The 19,691-nt window shown below is 39.7% G+C and overlaps 1 protein-coding gene across 1 annotated transcript in view; it reads left to right on the top strand.

The window, feature by feature from the left end:
* The window catches only part of CCDC170 (coiled-coil domain containing 170), a 63,113-nt gene that overhangs the window by 15,824 nt on the left and 27,598 nt on the right, over positions 1-19,691 (top strand). The window contains exons 6-11 of the mRNA XM_075200714.1: positions 1,877-2,021; positions 2,796-2,981; positions 5,421-5,738; positions 14,221-14,421; positions 15,535-15,708; positions 16,805-17,047. Coding sequence (XP_075056815.1) covers positions 1,877-2,021; positions 2,796-2,981; positions 5,421-5,738; positions 14,221-14,421; positions 15,535-15,708; positions 16,805-17,047 — 1,267 coding nt within the window. The remainder of the gene's footprint in view (positions 1-1,876; positions 2,022-2,795; positions 2,982-5,420; positions 5,739-14,220; positions 14,422-15,534; positions 15,709-16,804; positions 17,048-19,691) is intronic.

Here is a 19,691-nt window from a genome sequence, read left to right as displayed (position 1 = left end):
CAGTTAGCTGAAATTAGCAGGCCCCATTAAAGCTGGGAATGATCTGGACACTCAGCCCATGCGTATGTTGGGCTGAGCAGCAGAATCGGCTTGTGTATGATCTCCATAACTCTTTAACTACAGGATAATGTATATCATGTATATGTGTGTAACATATATACATAGTTGTTTGGATTAAAAAATAGATATTTCCATTGAGTTCAACTTCAGTCCCAAAAACTTCCAGGTGATCCAGAGTAAAGCAACAAAAGATTTATAGTAAGCCTAAGGACATCTAGGGGTAAATGTATCAAGCTGAGAGTTTTCCAGCGGGTTTTAAAAGTGGTGATGTTGCCTATAGCAACCAATCAGATTCTAGCTGTCATTTTGTAGAATGTACTAAATAAATGAATGGTCTCAGGATGCTTTACTGTTGGCATGACACAGGACTGATGGTAGCGCTCGCCTTTCCTTCTCCGGACAATTGTTTTTCCAGATGCCTCAAACAATCTGAAAGGGGATTTATCAGAGAAAATGACTTTACCCCAGTCCTCAGCAGTCCACTCCCTGTAGCTTTTGCAAAATATCAGTCTGTCCCTGAAGTCCTGGAGACAAGTGGCTTCTTTACTGACCTTCTTGACACCAGACCATCCTCCAAAAGTCTTCTCCTCACTGTGCATGCAGATGCACTCACACCTGCCTGCTGCCATTCCTGAGCAACCTCTGCACGGGTGGTGCCCGATCCCGCAGTTGAATCAACTTTATGAGACAGTCCTGGTGCTTGCTGGACGTTCTTGGGCACCCTGAAGCCTTCCTCACAACTATTGAACCTCTCTCCTTGAAGTTCTTGATCAGATAAATGGTTGATTTAAGTACAATCTTACTAGAAGCAATATCCTTGCCTGTGAAGCCCATTTTATGCAAAGCAAAGATGACTGCACGTGTTTCCTTGCAGCTAACCACGGCTAACAGACGAAGAACAATGGTTTCAAGCGCCACCCTCCTTTTAAAGCTTCCATTCTGTTATTCTAACTCAATCAGCATGACAGAGTGATCTCCAACCTTGTCTTCATCAACACTCTCACCTGTGTTAACGAGAGAATCACTGACCTGATGTCAGCTGGTGCTTTTGTGGCAGGGCTTAAATGCAGTGGAAATGTTGTTTTTGAGAGAAAGTTCATTGTCATGGCAAAGAGGGACTTTGAAATAATTGCAATACATCTGATCACTCTTCATGACATTCTGGAGTATATACAAATTGCCATAATAAAAACTGAGGCAGCAGACTTTGTGAAAAATAATATTTGTGTCATTCTCAAAACTTTTGGCCATGATTGTATTCCTCACTGCATCAGGTGTGATGAAACTCATTCCTGTAATATCATCCTAATCATCAGTTATTTATATAGCGCCACTAATTCCGCAGCGCTGTACAGGGAACTCTTTCACATCAGTCGCTGCCCCATTGGAGCTTACAGTCTACATTCCCTAACACACACACACACACACACACTAGGATCAATTTTGATAGCAGCCAATTAACATACCAGTATGTTTTTGGAGTGTGGGAGGAAACCGGAGCACCCAGAGGAAACCCACGCAAACACAGGGAGAACATACAAACTCCACATTGATAAGGCCATAGTCGGGAATCAAACTCATGACCCCAGTAGTCTGTGAGGCAGAAGTGCTAACCACTAAGCCACAGTGCTGCGTGTTTCAGACTAACTGGTGAGCATGATTAATCCAGTGCTGTCTCACACAAATCACAAGATGTGTATGGGACTCTAACTATTGACCTGTTTTATTGATTTAAATGCACTATATTTCCTAGCTACAAACTGTTTATGCCATTTTACTAACCAAAAGAATATAAATATATATTGTTATTATCTAGAACCTATGTTGGTCAGTTGGAGGATAGCAAATCTCAGGCATCTAGATACAGTAGAGGTCATGGACATTTTGTGGCTCAACTGTCTGCTTGTTTTGGTGTCGATATCAAGGGAAAAGAAGATCTAGAAGAATTGCTGCTTTCTAAGGTACTCACAATCACAAATATACATATATTACCTGTGTCATTGCAATCAAAAACTAGATGAACTGATGATGTTTGAAGATCATTAGGTTAGAGGGCTATTGAAATAATAACATTAGATGGTTCTTTAAACCATGATGTTCATTTCTGTGCATGTAATAAATATGTATAATAAATAAAATGTTATTAGATAGAGATCAAAGGTTTAGCATGGTAACAGTTAATATTGACTAAAATATTGCTTTTTAAGCTGGAGTAAAACTTTTATTCTACATTTGATGTTAGTTAAACATTTTAATTTATGCTGTATATTGACTTCTCATAATGACTAACTACACCTATTATTCATTGTTGCATCTTTTTTAATCGTTATACATATTACTAGTTAATGCGTATGATGTTTTCTAATTGGGATAGAATTTTTTCTTAATTATCCTTTGAAGGTCCACGAAATGTAAATTAGTTGGCTTGTAAAAAGAAGCTAATAATAATAGTAGTAATAATAATAATAATAAAAATAATAACAATAATAATAATAATAATAAGTTCCTTAGTGACATACAAGATCTGAAAATTACTAGTAAGTAATATCTGTTAACATTGTGAATGCAATATTTTTAATAGTGATAAAATAAAGTAATTTACAGCTCTTTATAGACAGTAAATAACCTACTGTGCTTATCGGTTCAGTTACTTTGATAGAATGTACTCAGTGTAATGAATATACCCACATATGAGGAGCTACCAACTTATAACTGAATTGTTTATTTCCTTTTAGGCAGGTGAGCTCTACAAAGACAATACTGCACTAAAGGGCCGTGTTGCTACTCTTGCGGAAACCATTAATGTCCATGAGACGGAATCTAAAGCCAGCAGGGAAACCATCATGAAGCTGGTCTCCGAAGTGAACAGAGAGAAAAAGAAAAGCACATCATTTATTCAACAAATAGATTCTCTCCACAAGGTCTGTGTGTTAAATCTCTAAAATAGACATAATTACATGGGATTAAGCTGTATTACTAAAACCAAGGGCAAGATGCAGCATTGACTTTTATGTATGTTAGATCATTTTCAGGCTCATATATTAGTTAACTCAGATTTGTTACATGTAGTACAGAAAAGGATATTATAATACTAACAAATCACATAAATGTACACTTAAACATAATGCATTGCTATCATTGACCTTATGAAGTTACAATGTACAGGAGACATGGGGGATCCACTAAAGATTGATTTGCAGAAATACTGATAATTTACATGTCGGTTTGCTAATCACCAAATCTGTTAAGGGCAAATCAACCTACAAATCACCAGTTTTCCAAATTTACACCCCAGACTATCTTTGCCACCAGCCAATCACAAGTGCATTCTTACTTTGAATGCTTGTGATTGGCTAGTGGCAAGAAAGGGATTCCCTTCTTTCATCCCACATCAGTAGAGAATAAACAGAATCTCTGTTGATGTGGGAAAAAAATAATTAACAATTATTTTTAGGGATTTCTATATGTAGCACATACACTGGAAACAAAAAAATCATGAAAGGGCCTTTGAAATGAATGGGGGAAGCTCTGAGAGGTTTTTGAACATCGGTAAATCACATTTGTTTACTTGGATCAAAATCGACAAAATCAGCATTTACCTTTTTTTTTTATTTTTTAGAAAAAAAAAGAAACTGGCTATTTGCCAGTTTTATGATGATTTTGGTTAATTTAAAATTAGGGAAGAAAAATAAGTCTTTAGTAGATTTCCCCCGTTTAAGTGTTTGGAAAAAGCAGTAAATTTGTTGAAGAGGAAATGTATGTCATTTGTAGGCTAGTCTTATTTTTGGGGCACAAGAGTTTACAGAAATAACCCCACAGACCAGGAGCAGAAAAATTAAGATTTTTTTCATATGGTAAATACAACGAAAATAAGAATAAAGAGAATAGGATGTAAGTGGATGGGGTGCTCAATAAAGTTCAAAGGAGGTTGTAGAGTATGACCTTGTTATTCTTAGAATAATGAAAGAACAAAGGGTCTCTATCCACTTAAAAAAATAAATTATAAACCTACTTTAAGGGAAAATTCCTAGTAAAATGCACCTACATACACACAGTGGACGCTGTCATGTTGCAGGTTTAGCCAATATTAATAAAAGTGCAGCCTACGAATTAACTAGGGATTCGTAATATTTCTGATGGATTCTTTTGTATTTTGGTTTTGCATAGAAATAAATTGCTGGAGATACTAGTATATAGAGATGGCCATAGAAGTACACAGTACACTAGTACACAGAGTGAGATATGTGTCTACAGGTGTCAGTGTCTTTTCATGGCTGCTTATATGTGCCAGTGTATGGCAGCTCCTTTTTCATGTGTGTGCCATTGTTTCCAATGTCCATCTCTGTGTCAAGGCAATATATTTCTATGTGTGTCATTATGTTTCATTATCTGTCTCTATGTGCCAGGGTGTGTGTGTGTTACTCTCTTTCTGTGTGTGTACCAGTGTCTCTGTCTTTCTGTCTGACTCTCTGTGTGTGCTAGTTGGTAAGGTGACATCTTTTTATTTGACCTTACTCGGGGCAGTACATAGTTTAATCTATAGATAGACATCTGCTTCCTGTGTCTCGCTTCATTGATTCTCAGTCAATGGGAAAGATTATATCTAAAATCAGCCAAGTGGTTGTTATTATTATTGTTGCTTTGTAAGGAGCCACAGAGCTCTGCTACACCAGTGAAACAGGACGTACATAAGACAGGGACATACAAGGTAGACAGAGTAAATGCTGGTGGTTACCGGTGACAAGGCAACGGACAGCTGTATATCTAAGAGGGGAACAGGGAGAGTAGGTGGAGATAAGATTTCAGATATTTGAAGCGGTGCTTTTGTTGAAGGATCTGTAGATAAGGGTGAGTAATCTGAAATATATTCTGGAGTGCACAGGGAGCTATGATGAGATTGATGCAGCAGATGTGAAGATGTGAGGCTACAAAAGATCAGTTTTGCTGTAGCATTTAAGATTGGATAGGGGATATATGGGTGGGGGTGGGGAGGGTGCCAAATAGGAATAGGTTGCAGTAGTCTAGGCGGAAGATGATGGTAAAATGAATAAGAATTTTGGTAGTTTTGTTTTAAAAGCATGGGAAGTTCATTTCTTGAGTATTTGCCTTGATATTTTGTTATAATTAGCAGTGACCAGCTTCTTAATGAAGATACTCCAGAAGACAAGTTTTGATATGTTTAAAACTAGTTCAGAAAACAGTCATCCAGAAACAGAACCCAAAAACTGATGAAAAATGCTGATGTTAATATATTATTGGTAGATTATGATTCAGGAATTTTCTTTATGAATATTTTATAATTGTTTGATCATTATATTAAAAACAAATACTGTAAGCATGCTGTACCCACCTTTATTTAGAATTTGGAAAGTGCCAATGATGCCAAGCAGACGCTGGAAAGAGAGTCTGTTATGCTTCAGGACAGACTGAGCGCATCGCAACGGGCCTGGAAGGCCAGCAAGGAAGAGCTGAGCCAAGTAAAGAAGAGCTCCACTGAGCTGGACACAATTGTGAAGAGCAGTCTAGGGGAGGCCAAGGTTGTCCATAGCCGATTTGCATCTTTCAAAGAAGAAATTGCAGCAGCTCTGAGCTGTAATTCTGTTACTGTTAAACCAAAAGAGGAAGCCATCTTGGAGAGAATACGTGATATATGCAGCAAGACAGAAAACAAAAATAATGTAAGTTTATGTTTATGTAAGGCAGATTTTCCATTATATGAAATAATTTGTTCATTTTAAATGAATTTCTGTTAGACAAGTACCTTCTTCTTAACATGGCAACCTGCTGCAGAGGAGTGAAAGAGAAGATGGTGAACATATTTAAATTGTATAAAAATACCAATTATGTATATATGTATAATAATGTATATTATACAGCTCAGCAATACACAACTTATGATATATATTCATTTCAAATAGTGACTTTACTTGATCTTTACCTGAAATTCTCATGTTTTATAATATTAGTATGATATAAGTGTATTAAAGTAAATGGTACTCACCCTTGAAATAAAGGCAAATCAGAAGAAGGGAAGGAAATAGCTTAATTAAAAGATAATAAGGTGGATAATTTATTTTTAATATAGTCTATAATTAATATAATTTGTTGTAAACTCATACAGTTAACCCACAAACATATAAAAAATACAAGTATTGATTTAAAGAATATGCATTAATACAAAATAAGGTTTCCCCCTGAACATCACCACTTTCAAAAAGCATTGATTCTCCCCCCCCAGCTATGGAAGCCTTGAGTTGACATTGAGCAACATAGTTTTTCCCCATTCCCACTACTAGACCTGCTATGGTTAGATAAGCCAAGTAGACCAAGCCCTTCCCAAGCCCTGAGAAGTGTTAGAGACTCTCTCTCTCTCTGTCTGTGATAAGATACTGACTCTTTTGCCAGAATTTCATCTCCCTTCCTCTAGTCTTTCTACAATTGCACTGTCTCAACTGATTGCAGACCTGCGCCTTAGCTTTTGGAATAGGCAGGGGGCTAGTCGGGTGCAGGACCTTATGGAGGGAGGCTCACTTCTCTCTTTTTCCCAAATTCAGGAGAGATATGATGTCCCAGCCCGCGACTTTTACAAGTACCTCCAAATTAGACATTGGGCGCACTCTCACCCCTCATTCCCACCAGCCTTGAAACCGGCTCCCCCTGGTATTATGTCGTCTCTCTCTCCCACTTCTCATGCGGGAGGCATCTCAGTTTGGTATCGACTCTTGATGGTTCCTGTGGACAGCACAGATCTCTCGGTGCAGGGGATCTGGGAGAGAGATCTTGACTTGGATATATCGCCAGAGGTCTGGGCGAAAATCTATAAGAATATATACAAAATGTCAAAGTGTATTAACCATTCAGAAATGCTTATTAAAATGGTTCACAGGGTGTATCTCACGCCAGACAAACTGCATAAAATCTGGCCGTCAGAAACCAAATACTGTTGGAGAAATTGTGGGGAAATTGGTACGCTTATACACGTTTTTTGGAACTGTCCTAAACTACAATCACTTTGGGTTGAAATTTTCCAGCTAATTACTAAGGTCACTAAGGATGATTTATCCCCATCCCCGGCTATGGCGCTTTTACACCTATATACCCCTGATCTTTAGCGTCATAATCACTATGTGGCTGGGCACATTCTCATCTCAGCCAGAGCCGCAATAGCTCAAAGCTGGAAATTCCCTTTGGTTCCATCTCTTACAAAAATCATCAGCAAAGTTCAACACAGCTATGAGATGGAAACCATAGGGTTTAACTTCACCTCAAGGGCTTCCTCACCCCTGGTTAAATGGTTTACATGGTATGAATTTTTCTTAGGGTACAGACCTATGTCTGCCACCTAACTCTCCCATACTGTATACCCCTCTGGAGGGTAGATGTCCCGTTTTCAAAATGTATTTTTATGGTTGATTGGGTTTAATACGGCCAGTCTCCGACTCTTTCCCCCCTGTCTGTCTCCCTCCTCCTCCCCCTTGAAGTCTTTGTCTTATGTGTATTTGAATGTTCCTTGTGTTATTGTTTGTTGTTTCTTTTTTGATTGTTTGTTTATGGGCAGTTCTGACTGATTTATTGGATCTACATTATGCACTGTACTCTGTTGTAACTGCCATGTTTGTTACATATTCTTTTACTAAAAACTTAATAAAAACCTTTTAAGTTAAAAAAAAACATTGATTCTATTCAACCAGCTATCAAAGGCCAACTTTAGATAGTACTGTTTGTTTTCAAACTTCTCCTAGGTGTCAGGCCTCAGTGGTTGAAAGTGTCTTTGTGGGTGTTTCTTGCATAAAGCAATTCTACAAATCGAGGTAAAGTATTTAAGAAAAAAATATTTTTTGTATGGCATTCCTCATTAGAATACGTAGCAAGACAATTATGATGCAGACTGTACTGGATCGCCTAGAGCAGCGGTAGGCAACCTGCGGCTCTCCAGGTGTTGTGAAACTACAAATCCCAACATGCCTTGCCACCTATCTGCTGGTTATCTCCTGGCAAAGCATGCTGGGACTTGCAGTTTCACAACACCTGGAGAACCGCAGGTTGCTTACGCCTGGCCTAGATAGTCTGTCCAGTGCACTTAAAATTACACTTCTATCTGGACAGATGCATCCACAAACTAGATGTGTGGAAGATTCTTAAGAAACGCACCATATAAAAGTGTAAACATCACATGAAAGTCCAACCTGCTACCACATTAGTACCACTTATTTCAATAAAATAAATAGGTTGCATTACAATTATAGGATGAGACCCAATGCTTTTGCAGAATAGAAATAGAATAACCGCACTCTGCAAAATGACATCTCTTTTGTTCCCTACTCTGTCAAACGTCAACATAGAGTTTGTCAAATAATTGCAATTCTGATTCCTGTTGTGTACTGTTAAATAGCTGGAGGGTAATGTTCTGTACTGTAAATGATCCTGTTCCTCGTAGCATAACTGTAAAAGCAACTTGCTTGTGCCTATTCTGTACGATTGTTTAAGTTTATATTCAATCTATAGATATGCATTCTTATATTTAAAGGCTGGTTTTCTTATTTTAATGAGCTAATAAACCACACTTTTCTTAGCATTTATGGCCTGTTTTGCTCCTAGCACTGAAGAGATTGAATGATCTATTCTGCCATATTAAAACCCATCAAAATAGAAGTGCAATGTGAACAACCTGAATTAAAGTGTATCTATATTTATGAATTAGCCTGTGCTGTATATAGAAGTGTATGAATCCGGTGTTTCCAGTTGCAATATGGAGAGTGTGCAATTTTCTTTAGTGTCCAGTAGGTGGCAATATAGCATCTGAGGTTGAATACATTTTTTTAATAGTTTTATTTAATATCTAGGAATGCCACTTGTCCATTCTGGACTTGAGCAGTTCGGTTTTCAGGAGCTGTGTGCACTTTACAACATATTTGCAAACTTGAGCAAGCTGGCGTCCGGGAGATGAGGGTGTGGGGGTGGGCGTCTGGGGGGTGGGGCTCCAGAAATTGGATAATTGGCCCCACCCCTAAATTACATCACACAGTTTTAGCAAATTACAGCAGGGGACAGGGCCATGTTGACGCACAAACTGCACCATATACCACGCCCCCACCACTAAACTAATGGTCGGCCAGGAACCAGGAGGTTTGCCTGCTCTACCAGGAGGCTGGGAATATCCCGGACATTCCGGGAGAGTAGGCAACTATGCTTTACAAGGACTTGCCTAAGTTTCGGGAGTCACGCTAACAAAACACTGCCTCTTAGCAGCAAGGTTTCCTGCTCAAGTATTTGCATAGGGTGCTCCACCTAGCAATCTACACACAGAGCAGGTTCAGCCAATGAGAGAGAGAATTAGAGAGGCGGGCCAGATGAATGAGACAGAACTTGAAAGATTTATGATAGAATGAAAGCGAGATATAAGCAATAAGATGATGCAGTGGTCACCAGAATATGGCCTCTGCATTATACAGTGGCCAACAGAATATGCACTTTGCGTTATACTATGCATTATACAGTGGCCACCAGAATATGCACTTTGCATTATACTATGCACTATGCATTATACTATGGTCACCAGAATATGGGCTCTGCATTATACAGTGGTCACCAGAATATGCACTATGCATTATACTGTGGTCACCAGAATAGGCACTATGCATTACACTATAGCAGTGTATAGTTTATAGCAATAATGCTATTGGTAAATACTTACCTGCCAAGTCACCTGTCTACATAGTAATGTAATGTCAAAAATAAATGTGTCTTGTGTCGAACCTGAATGAAAGTATATCTATATTTATAAATTACTCTGTGCTATCTATAAATATGTATGAAAGTGGTGTTTCCTGTTGAAATACAGAAGGTGCAACTTTCTTTTGTGTCCAGTAGGTGGCAACATAAGTATTTGAAGTTGAATAAACCATTGTTTTAATTTTATTTAATATGTAGGGTTAGTAGAGAGAGCGAGAGTAAGAGAATTAGACAGAGAGACCCACTGAACTATTACTGCTCTGCATTGTACTATTGTCACCATAATATGGGCTTTGCATTATACTGTGGTCACCAGAATATGGGCTCTGCATTATACAGTGGTCACCAGAATATGGGCTCTGCATTATACAGTGTTCACCACAATTTTCCTTTTTGTGCCATTGTGCACAGCCAATTTTCCTTTTCACCATACTGTGCAGCAAGTTATGCAGTATGATTATAACACTTATAGTAAATACTGACCTGCAATGGTAAATTGACAAAATTTAAACTAACTGGTCTTGTGGCCAAACCAAGACTCCTGCACTACCGCCGTCCCACCCGAGCATCCTCTTGCTTCATTTACTTTCTGCTTTTGAATGAGCAGGTGCTGGAGGGGGAATGCAGGGAAATACGACAAAGCAGAAACACCAGTTTAATAGTGGGAGCGAGTACTCTGGGAGAGGGGTGGGTGAAGAGATAGAAGGACATGAGGCTAAATCATAGAATTTCCCTATACTATATTGGGGGAATATGAAACTATATAGGCATCTTGCCTATATGGAGGCCCATTGGCTACATGGTGGCAGGTAAAGTATATTGGCTTTATAATAATGTGATGGTACATGTACATATTGATTAATGGCATGTGGGGCATATTGGCTATAAAGAGATACTGCACATCATCTATATGGGGTAGATATATCTGTCTTGTGGCATCAGAAACTATATGGATGTATGTTGGCTATGTGGTGACATGCAAGCAGGTTATATGAAGATATAGGTTATATGGAGATACATATTCCTCAGGGCGCGCATACTGAGTGCAGCATGTGTTTGTTTTAAAACCCACATAAATCGGCGCACTTCTGAGTTCAACAGGGTACGGATCTGAAGATACATGTTCTGGTGTAGGACTGCTCTGATCTACTACACAAGACACTGCAAGATACGTCCAATACCTATGTAGATTATAAACTTGCAAAAGAATGAAATTAATGTCACCATTTAATAATATAGGCCAGTGGTTCCCAAACTGTGTTCCTAGGCTCCCTGGGGTGCCTCGGCGATCTAACAAGAGTGCCTCGGCCAGGGCCAGTGGTAAGCAAGACAGGGGACTATTTGGTAATTATTTTGGCTTAGGGGTGCCTTGAAAAAAATTGTGGAGGCCCTAAGGGTGCCTTGAACTGAAAAAGTTTGGAATCCACTGATATAGGGCCTGATTCATTAAGGATCTTAACTTAAGAAACTTCTTATTTCAGTCTCCTGGACAAAACCATGTTACAATGCAAGGGGTGCAAATTAGTATTCTGTTTTGCACATAAGTTGAATACTGACTGTTTTTTCATGTAACACACAAATACTTGATAACTTATTTGTACACTGAAATTTAAAGTTGATATTTGTGTGCTACATGAAAAAACAGTCAGTATTTAACTTATGTGCAGAACAGAATACTAATTTGCACCACTTGCATTGTAACATGGTTTTGTCCAGGAGACTGAAATAGCCCTGTAAATGGAGCAAGAGACACGGCATAAAAACAAGTAACTCTGCGATGCCCAGAGCTTGTTTTGGACGTGGCTGCATGCACTTGAGTTTGGCACGCCTTTACTGTAAATTGAATGCCCGTTCCCTGCCCCCCCCTCAATTTCTGCACCACTCTAAATTAACCCTTTGGTCACCACGCTGCCCTTGGGGTAGCAGCACAATAACTTAATGTCCACAAACTCCTGTTAGTATTCACATTTACAGCACAATATAAGATCTTTTTAACTATATTACACGTGGCAAAAATATTTGACTTTTCATTGGACTGTGTTATACATGGCACATTAAGGATATCGTTTTTTTGCCATAGCCTGGCATGATGATATATATATCTTGTGTGCTGCAGTGCTGCTGTTGTTCAGATTTGGCCTTAGCAAAAATAGGCAATATTATATTATTAATATGTGATTAACAGGCAGCCACGGACTGATCAGTAGAAGGAGCTACAGTAAGCTGGAGGTGGTGACACATTGTCTGCTTCATGTTTGTGGTGAACCTTAAACAATTTTGCTGATGGGCACACAAATATAATTACAATGCCATAGTTAGTGACTGGATGGTGCTTTGAATTTAATTTTTTTATGCACGCAAAGAAAAGCCTGGGTTAAAGCACTGTTTAATCCCTGATTTAATTTTTCTTTATTATACTGGCATTTTATTGTTTTCTTCAAATGTACTGTGAAAAAGGTAACCACAATAGGTGGTTACCAGCGGGGAAAGGTACAGCCAGGGTTAATGATCCTGCTGGTATCTAGAGAAAGGAGCACATGCACAGGTGCACAAAGTGGGTGTGATTGCTGTGTGTGTGTGTGTGTGTGTGTGTGTGTGTGTGTATAAAAGGGTTCTGGGAACTGGTGGGCGGGGCTTCCGATGCTGACAAGCAGCTGGACAATAGTCAGGGACTGTGGGCTGAGACAGTGTGTCAGGAAGCCACGGATTATTTATGTTTGCGAGTTGCTGTTTTGTGCTGCAAATAAAACAGCTACTGCTTAAGAAGCCTGGAGCAAGCTTTATTTGGTGATTTCTACAGTACTGATTTTTAAACTCAGAAAAGTAGGGGATGACATATATTAAGCGGGTGCCCTGTTCATCTTGTGCATCTAGGGATGCAAGTGACATCTCATTAAAATAGTTGGTAAGGCCATGACATTATTAGAAGCAAGGCCTTGCTAGAGTTGCTAGGTGACTGGGATTGAGGCATATATTTGCAAACTGCTGTTTGTTTAAAGTATAGTGAAAATATCTGAAAATCATATGGGCAGCATTTGCTCAGTAAGCGGCTAAATCTGTCCCATGGTTCAGTCTTTGTATCACAGTGCTATAGAGATCTACAGCCCACTTCATGCTACGTCATAGTTGCCTACTCTCCCGGAATGTCCGGGAGACTCACAATTTTTTTTGGTGTTCTCCCGGACTTTTGGGAGAGCAGGACAAACTCCCGTATACTGCTAACGTCGCTAGTGAAGTGGGTGGGGGCAGGGCTAAACACCGCATATTGGCCCCGCGCCCTGCTGTAATAGGCCAAATTTGGTTCAGTTTAGCAGGGGGACCACCAAGACGCAGCATGGAGATCTCCCCTCCCGGAGGCGAGATCTCCAAAGTTGGTAAGTATGTGCTACATGCTGCAATGCCTTCCTTACTCAAGTGGGGCTCTCTCAGCTGCGTATCTCCTTTAGATTTTGGATCAAGGTGAAAACGCCACTGTACATTTTGAGGTAGGTGGAACCACCTAGGCATTGTGGAGAGTAGTGGCTATTCTCTACAAGAAAATGCTTGCCGTTCTCCAGCACAGTGTTTAGTCAGGGCCAGATTAAGGGAATGGAGGCCCCTGGGCTATGGGGGCCTCCATTCCCCCGTGAGGGCCCCCCCGGTGAGCCGAGCCGCCCCCAAGACACTTACCTCCTTCTCCTGGCATTGCAGTCCTTTCCCGGCGCGCTGTACGCTCTTCACTGAGGAGATCTCATGAGAGTGAGACTCACAAGATCTCCTCAGTAAGGAGACTAGAGCGCGCCGGGGAAGGACCGCAGTGAAAGTGCTCAGCAGCATTGATCGCGCCGGGGACACCCCCGACCGATCAATACTGCTGCTGAGCACTTTCAAGGGCCCCCTGGATGCCCGAGGCCCCTGGGCTGTAGCCCAGTTAGCCCTAGGGTTAATCCGGCCCTGTGTTTAGTCATTAATTATTCTTCTCCCCAGTGTGTGAGAGAAGGCTGTACAGAAGAGAGGGGATGATAGAGAGAGGGGAAGAGGGGGAGAGGGTGAAGGTTAGATGGAAATGGTGGGGGGGAGGATTCTACTTGGTGGACTCTCCCCCGGGGCGGCACTAGATACACCCATGGATGGAGCTAGACGTGTCCTTTGGACAGAGAAGGACGGGAACCCTTTGGCGGCATGCCGTTCTTCGCACAATGCCTAGGGGTTATTTGCACAATCACCTTAAAATTACTTTTCCAACATAGGCAAGTATTTAGTGTGCATGCTCCACATCTAGAAGGAAGTATGAAAGCAAGATTCAAAACCATTTTTCCTTTCCCAATATTCACATACATTGAAAGCTTTTCTGTATTCCTTCCATATTGTACACCTGTATGTTTGCATAAAAAAGTAATTATTCCCTTTTAAACATAATTTTGTCCTCTGTTTGATTACTGTCTGTAGATGATAACACAGCTGGAAAGTAGGGTGTGCAACCTGAATGAGCAGCTACAGCACCAGGCAGATCTGCACCAGGAAGCAATGCTTAAAGCTAAGAAGTCAGAGCACCATCTGGAAGACCTGTGGGCTCGGCTGAAATTAGCTGAAGGAGAACTAGTTTCTGGAGATGTAATGAGGGACAGTCTGAGTTACGAGAAGCAGAAGGTAAAAACCTATCATATCTGGACATTTTAAATAGCTAGTTAAAGTATCTTAGAGCATATATTTTCTCCCTCCATTTAGATTTTCCAAATTGCACAGTAGACACATGACTTCATTCCCTATATGCAATGGGGTCAGGACATGCACCTAGCTGAATAGATCCATGTAATAAAACACAACACCTTGAGCTGGACCACATTTCAGAACCTATAGAGATTCTAAGGATAGGACGTGAGCCTGGTGGAGATAGTGACTTGCCTAAACTTTTAATGGGACCCATTTGGCAGAGATGCATATTTGCACCTATAATAAGACAGCCGCTATGCACAATGTACTGTTTAAAATAAATTAAATAAATAATTGGCACTGTACGTTCCTTCCCAAGTTCTCCATCAGCCCCAGTGCTGGACAGCATTGGGCTGATGGAGATGCAATCATGTCTCATTAAAAGTATAGAATGAGACTCGATTTCGGCCAGAGCTGGTGGATAATCCATTACATTTTGTGAAGCGGGATTGTCGTGCACAGCAAGTACCACTGATGAAAACGTGCCTTCTCTTGCTATTTATCTCATTGCAATAATCTCAGAATACAATAATCTTGCAATAAACCTGTCTGTTCCTTTGGTGCCTCTTGTGGGGTTTAGCCTTTTGAGAGCCCAGGAAGTTGCTGGGCCACCCCCACCTCTGGGCAACTGAATTACCATAAAAAAAATTTTTTTCTTTATTTTCAAATACCAATGGGGGCTGTCTTTCATCTAGGATCATTCATATGTTTGGACGGATCCCATGGCAGTTATCTCATATGAAATCCAGATAGATGATATAGATATTAAACAGACAGACTCCGTGTCTAACAATTGGAAACCAATTTTGGCATATGTGCTAAGCTAATGGATTTTTTTAATAAATGAAGTGTTAAATAGTATTTTTCCATCTAAGTAAATTCCTCATCTGCTGAATGTTCATCGGGTACATTTGAATCACTGGAAGATAAAGGGATATGGCATACTACTGTTTACACACCACTCACAATATAAGTTCTGCTTTATTTCACCAGACACTTACTAGCTCATTTCTGCTTATTTCACTTTTTTACCTCTGATACCTTTTGCAGTACATGAAGTTCTTGGAGCAGCTGTCTGATAAGATGAAGCTGGAAAGAATAACTGCTGATGTAGGCTATGACATGCGTCTGGATGTCATCCTTGCCCGGGCAGATCAGTTGGTCAAATTAGAATCAAATGCTGTCATTGAAAACAAGACACTTGCACACGGATTGCAAAGAAAGGTAAATGTCACTTCCTTTTTATCCTGAACTTTTCCATAGGACATAATGACATTCATGAATATTGGGTGACATGCAGTTATACTATTGAAATCAAGTGCCTATTAGATATATTACTCTATCTTGTACATGACTGTATGTGTTTGCATTATTGTTTTATCACTAATAGTGGGAAATATTAAAATCAGCTGTAACAACCAAAGCTCTCACAGCAGCTGCCAAACATTATTGGGATGAAGGATAAATCTGTTTTGTTTGAGGACATTTAAACAAACAATAAAGAGACTAAAACTTTTTCTACATTTAATACTTCATTTAAAGCTACAGTACCACCTGGAGCATATAGCTTAGTGCCCACCTGGAGTATTTTTCACAGGGTTCCACGGTTAATTTCATAGCCCCAGCTGACAACAAGGCTGTGTGATACTTTGGAAGGGAGTGTGAATGGGAGAACCAATGAGAACACTGTTACTTACACTGTGGCTTCTGATTGGTGCTCTCGCTCAACTTTCTTTTGCAGCTACACAATCCAAATTCTGTTTGATGTGCCTTTATTACAAAGACTGTCCTTTCCCATTACATCAGTCTTTATATAAAATTGCTTGTTTTCAAAAGGTAGGCTTACATGTATATAGACAATGCCCTTCGTCGTGTATGGCTCTACTCTAGTCACTCTCTGTTTTATGGATCTTGCAAGGGAGTGCATGAACTCTGTATACAGCAGCAGTTTTATTAATTGTTCAAGGGATCAGCCAGTTTAGTTTTTGGTGTGTTAGACCTGAAAGAAGAGACATGTGTGTATAGTTATTGCACTGACATTATGATCAAATGATTCCACTGACAATTGATGGCATGGTAACACATTGTGAATGAATTTCAGGCACAACACATCATTGGTGGAAATACTAATACTGGCTTGTGCATTGTTTTTCAAACCTGTTCTATGGCTCACCAACAGTACATGGATTGTGGATGTCCTCACAATTAGATTAGAGTCCCAATATTTTAATGTAATCACCAATGATGCTTAGGACAGATGCAATAGCCACTAGACTATAGTGAAAAAAATAACACCATACTATATTATATATTGATATAGCTAAAAGCCCAGAAGGAAAAGTTTGATAGCAAAGAACTTCACATGGAACTTTTGAGGAAAAAGGTTGCCCAACTAGAGGAGGAAAAACAAGTACGCACAGCTTTGGCGGTGGAGAGAGACGAGTCTAACTTGACAGTTAGGCGGCTGCAGAAGAAGGTGGAGAGACTGCAGAAGGAGTTAAATGCAGCTCTTGAATCCGTCACAGAACTTAAATCCAGGCTTTCCGATACTAATGAGTTGAAGGCAAGTATAGCATTTACAGTATCTGTGTATTGTAACTTTATTACTTTATTGAATACCATTTAGAATCCCTACCTACCACCTACATAATATTGTTGTGTTGAACACACTGAGCCTGAGTTAGAAGCAAAGCAAAAAAAGGAGCACAAACCATGCTGCAAAACAAGGGGTGCAAATGCATTTTTTTTCATTTGCATGCTGGGAAAATACTGGTTGCTTTTGCATTTAGCACACAAATACTGGACAGCTGTAATTTAGAGTTGAGCTAGGACAGCCCCTCGCCCAACTCTTAATATTTCCACACATTTTAAATTTGCCACACGTACAGTGCAACATGCTTCTACCAAGGTGAATATTTACTATTTATTTTGCTTTGCTTGTAGCCATAGCCCATCCTGTATAACACTACAGTAAATGAATACTGAAGTACATTACAATAAATTAAATCAATTGATAAATGGTGCGAGTCCTTTTTGAAAAAAAACCCCCAATAGTATTTATGTTTAAAAAAAACTGATTTTCATAGGGGGGGGGGGGGGGGATGGTGAACTAGATTTTTGCATAGATGTATAGCATACATATAATACATATTAATACATAAAACAACTACTAACTTTAAAATCTTCAACTTAGAATAAAAATGGATTGTAAGAGCTCTCTTACCTCTGTGTCTTATTGTTAATATCCAGTCTTGTTTTATTATAATGTTTTTCCTCAGTTATAATACGATTTGGAGTATGCTGGCGCTATTTAAATAAATGTTAATAATGTTAGTTCTTTGGCTCTAATCCACACTGTCATAGTAGAGCTGGTGCATTTTTTTCATCTTTAAATCCCCAATCAATATTTTCCTTTACTAGAAGGATTGCAGACACATGTCTTTTGTCCTCTAAATAAACCTAGCACTTACCAATTATCACATACTTGGGAACAATAGAAGTAGTAATAAAAAAAGAGCTCAGTGTTATTATTTTAGGATTTGTGTAATAGTTTTAAAACAGTCACCTGTTTGTTTTCATTTAAACTACTACAAACTGCATATACAGTTCAAAAATAATAGACAAAATCAATTTAATATGTTTGATTTGATCCTGGGACGTGTCAATCCCCTCGTCATAACTTTATTGTCCATTAGTAGCTGCTATGGCTGCTAATAGAGCCTTATATGAACAGGAGACACTCTTGTTTTTGTTGCTAATGTGAGAGTCATACACATACAACACTAGAGGTCAGGATTGCATACTGTAAATGTACTTGGATAAAACTCTTGTTTCAGTTGACTATCCTTGTAGTATTATTCTATTCTGGATCAGCAGCATAATCATCATCACCAGCTATTTATATAGCGCCACTAATTCCGCAGGATTGTACAGAGAGCTCACATCAGTCCCTGCCCCATTGGGGCACACAGTCTAAATTCCCTAACATACACACACACAGAGCGAGAGAGACTAAGGTCACTTTAATAGCAGCCAATTAACCTACTAGTATGATTTTGCAGTGTGGGAGGAAACCCACGCAAACAGGGGGAGAACATACAAACTCCACACAGATAAGGCCATGGTCGGGAATCGAACTCGTGAACGCAGTTGTAAGGAGCATCATTTTAGTAACAAACCATGAAAACTGCCATTTGTTAAAAAAAATACAAAGGAAACACTTTGAGGCAAGATCTGTATTGTTACTCGATAAAATACCTTAGCACCAGCTATAGAAAGATGCAAATAAAAATCAAGATTTTCAGAGACTAAAAAAGACAAAACCTCTGAGGATTGTTAATTACAAGAGGGAACTCTATGAGAGGGGGAGGGGGGTAGAAAAGGGAGAAAAAGGGGGCAGTGAATTCCTCCAGATCAGGTAGGTTAAGAACGTGCGCACACAAGGGATTCATGGACAGCGCAGATGTCTGAATGACTTGAGTATGCCAATCTTGGTAGAAGTGTGTCTGACACCCATATAGCATACTAGAACATGTTTTCAACTTTGTAGTGTTGCTGCCAGGAAAGCCAGGTTTTATCAAAAATGTTAAATAAGCTGTTCACGATACTACTAATGCTCTCCATTTTAATAAAATCGTATATATCTCTTATATCAGGTAAATTACCACAGAATACTGCAGTACCCATTATTCTTAATGGGGCCTGTGGTCTGGACCTATTAACCAAGCTTGTCCTCGATTGCTAACACCATCTGAAAATGGTGTTAGCCGCTCTATCCTCTGGAGAGACAATTACGGGAGAGGGATCTTCTGATCCCTCCCCAGCAGGCTGGAAGCTCCTCCCCTCCCTCCTCTAACTAAAGACTCTGTGTCAGAACCTGCCATTGTCACTAACAGAGTCATTGCCAGGACAGCCTCTTATTGGATGCGCTGTCCCAGAATGACGTTTTGACAAATAGGCAAGAAACGTCATCCCTTATGATGGATGTTAATGGATGATAATTTACGTAGTCATAAATAGACCCCTGATACGTGTGACCAAACAGGGCACCGAGCAGCTGCCAGTTTTCCCAGAGTACCTTAAAGGCAGAACCGGTGTGCACTTATGGAGGTTCCATACAGCCGCCTTCGCTACATGTACATGTTATGATCAGCTGCAAATTATTCAAAAATATTTTATTTCTGGATGTGGAAGATGTGACTTTTGGA

Source organism: Mixophyes fleayi, chromosome 3 (genome assembly GCF_038048845.1).
Source record: "Mixophyes fleayi isolate aMixFle1 chromosome 3, aMixFle1.hap1, whole genome shotgun sequence".
Classification (NCBI taxonomy): domain Eukaryota; kingdom Metazoa; phylum Chordata; class Amphibia; order Anura; family Limnodynastidae; genus Mixophyes; species Mixophyes fleayi.
This window is presented reverse-complemented; position numbering and strand designations above follow the sequence as displayed.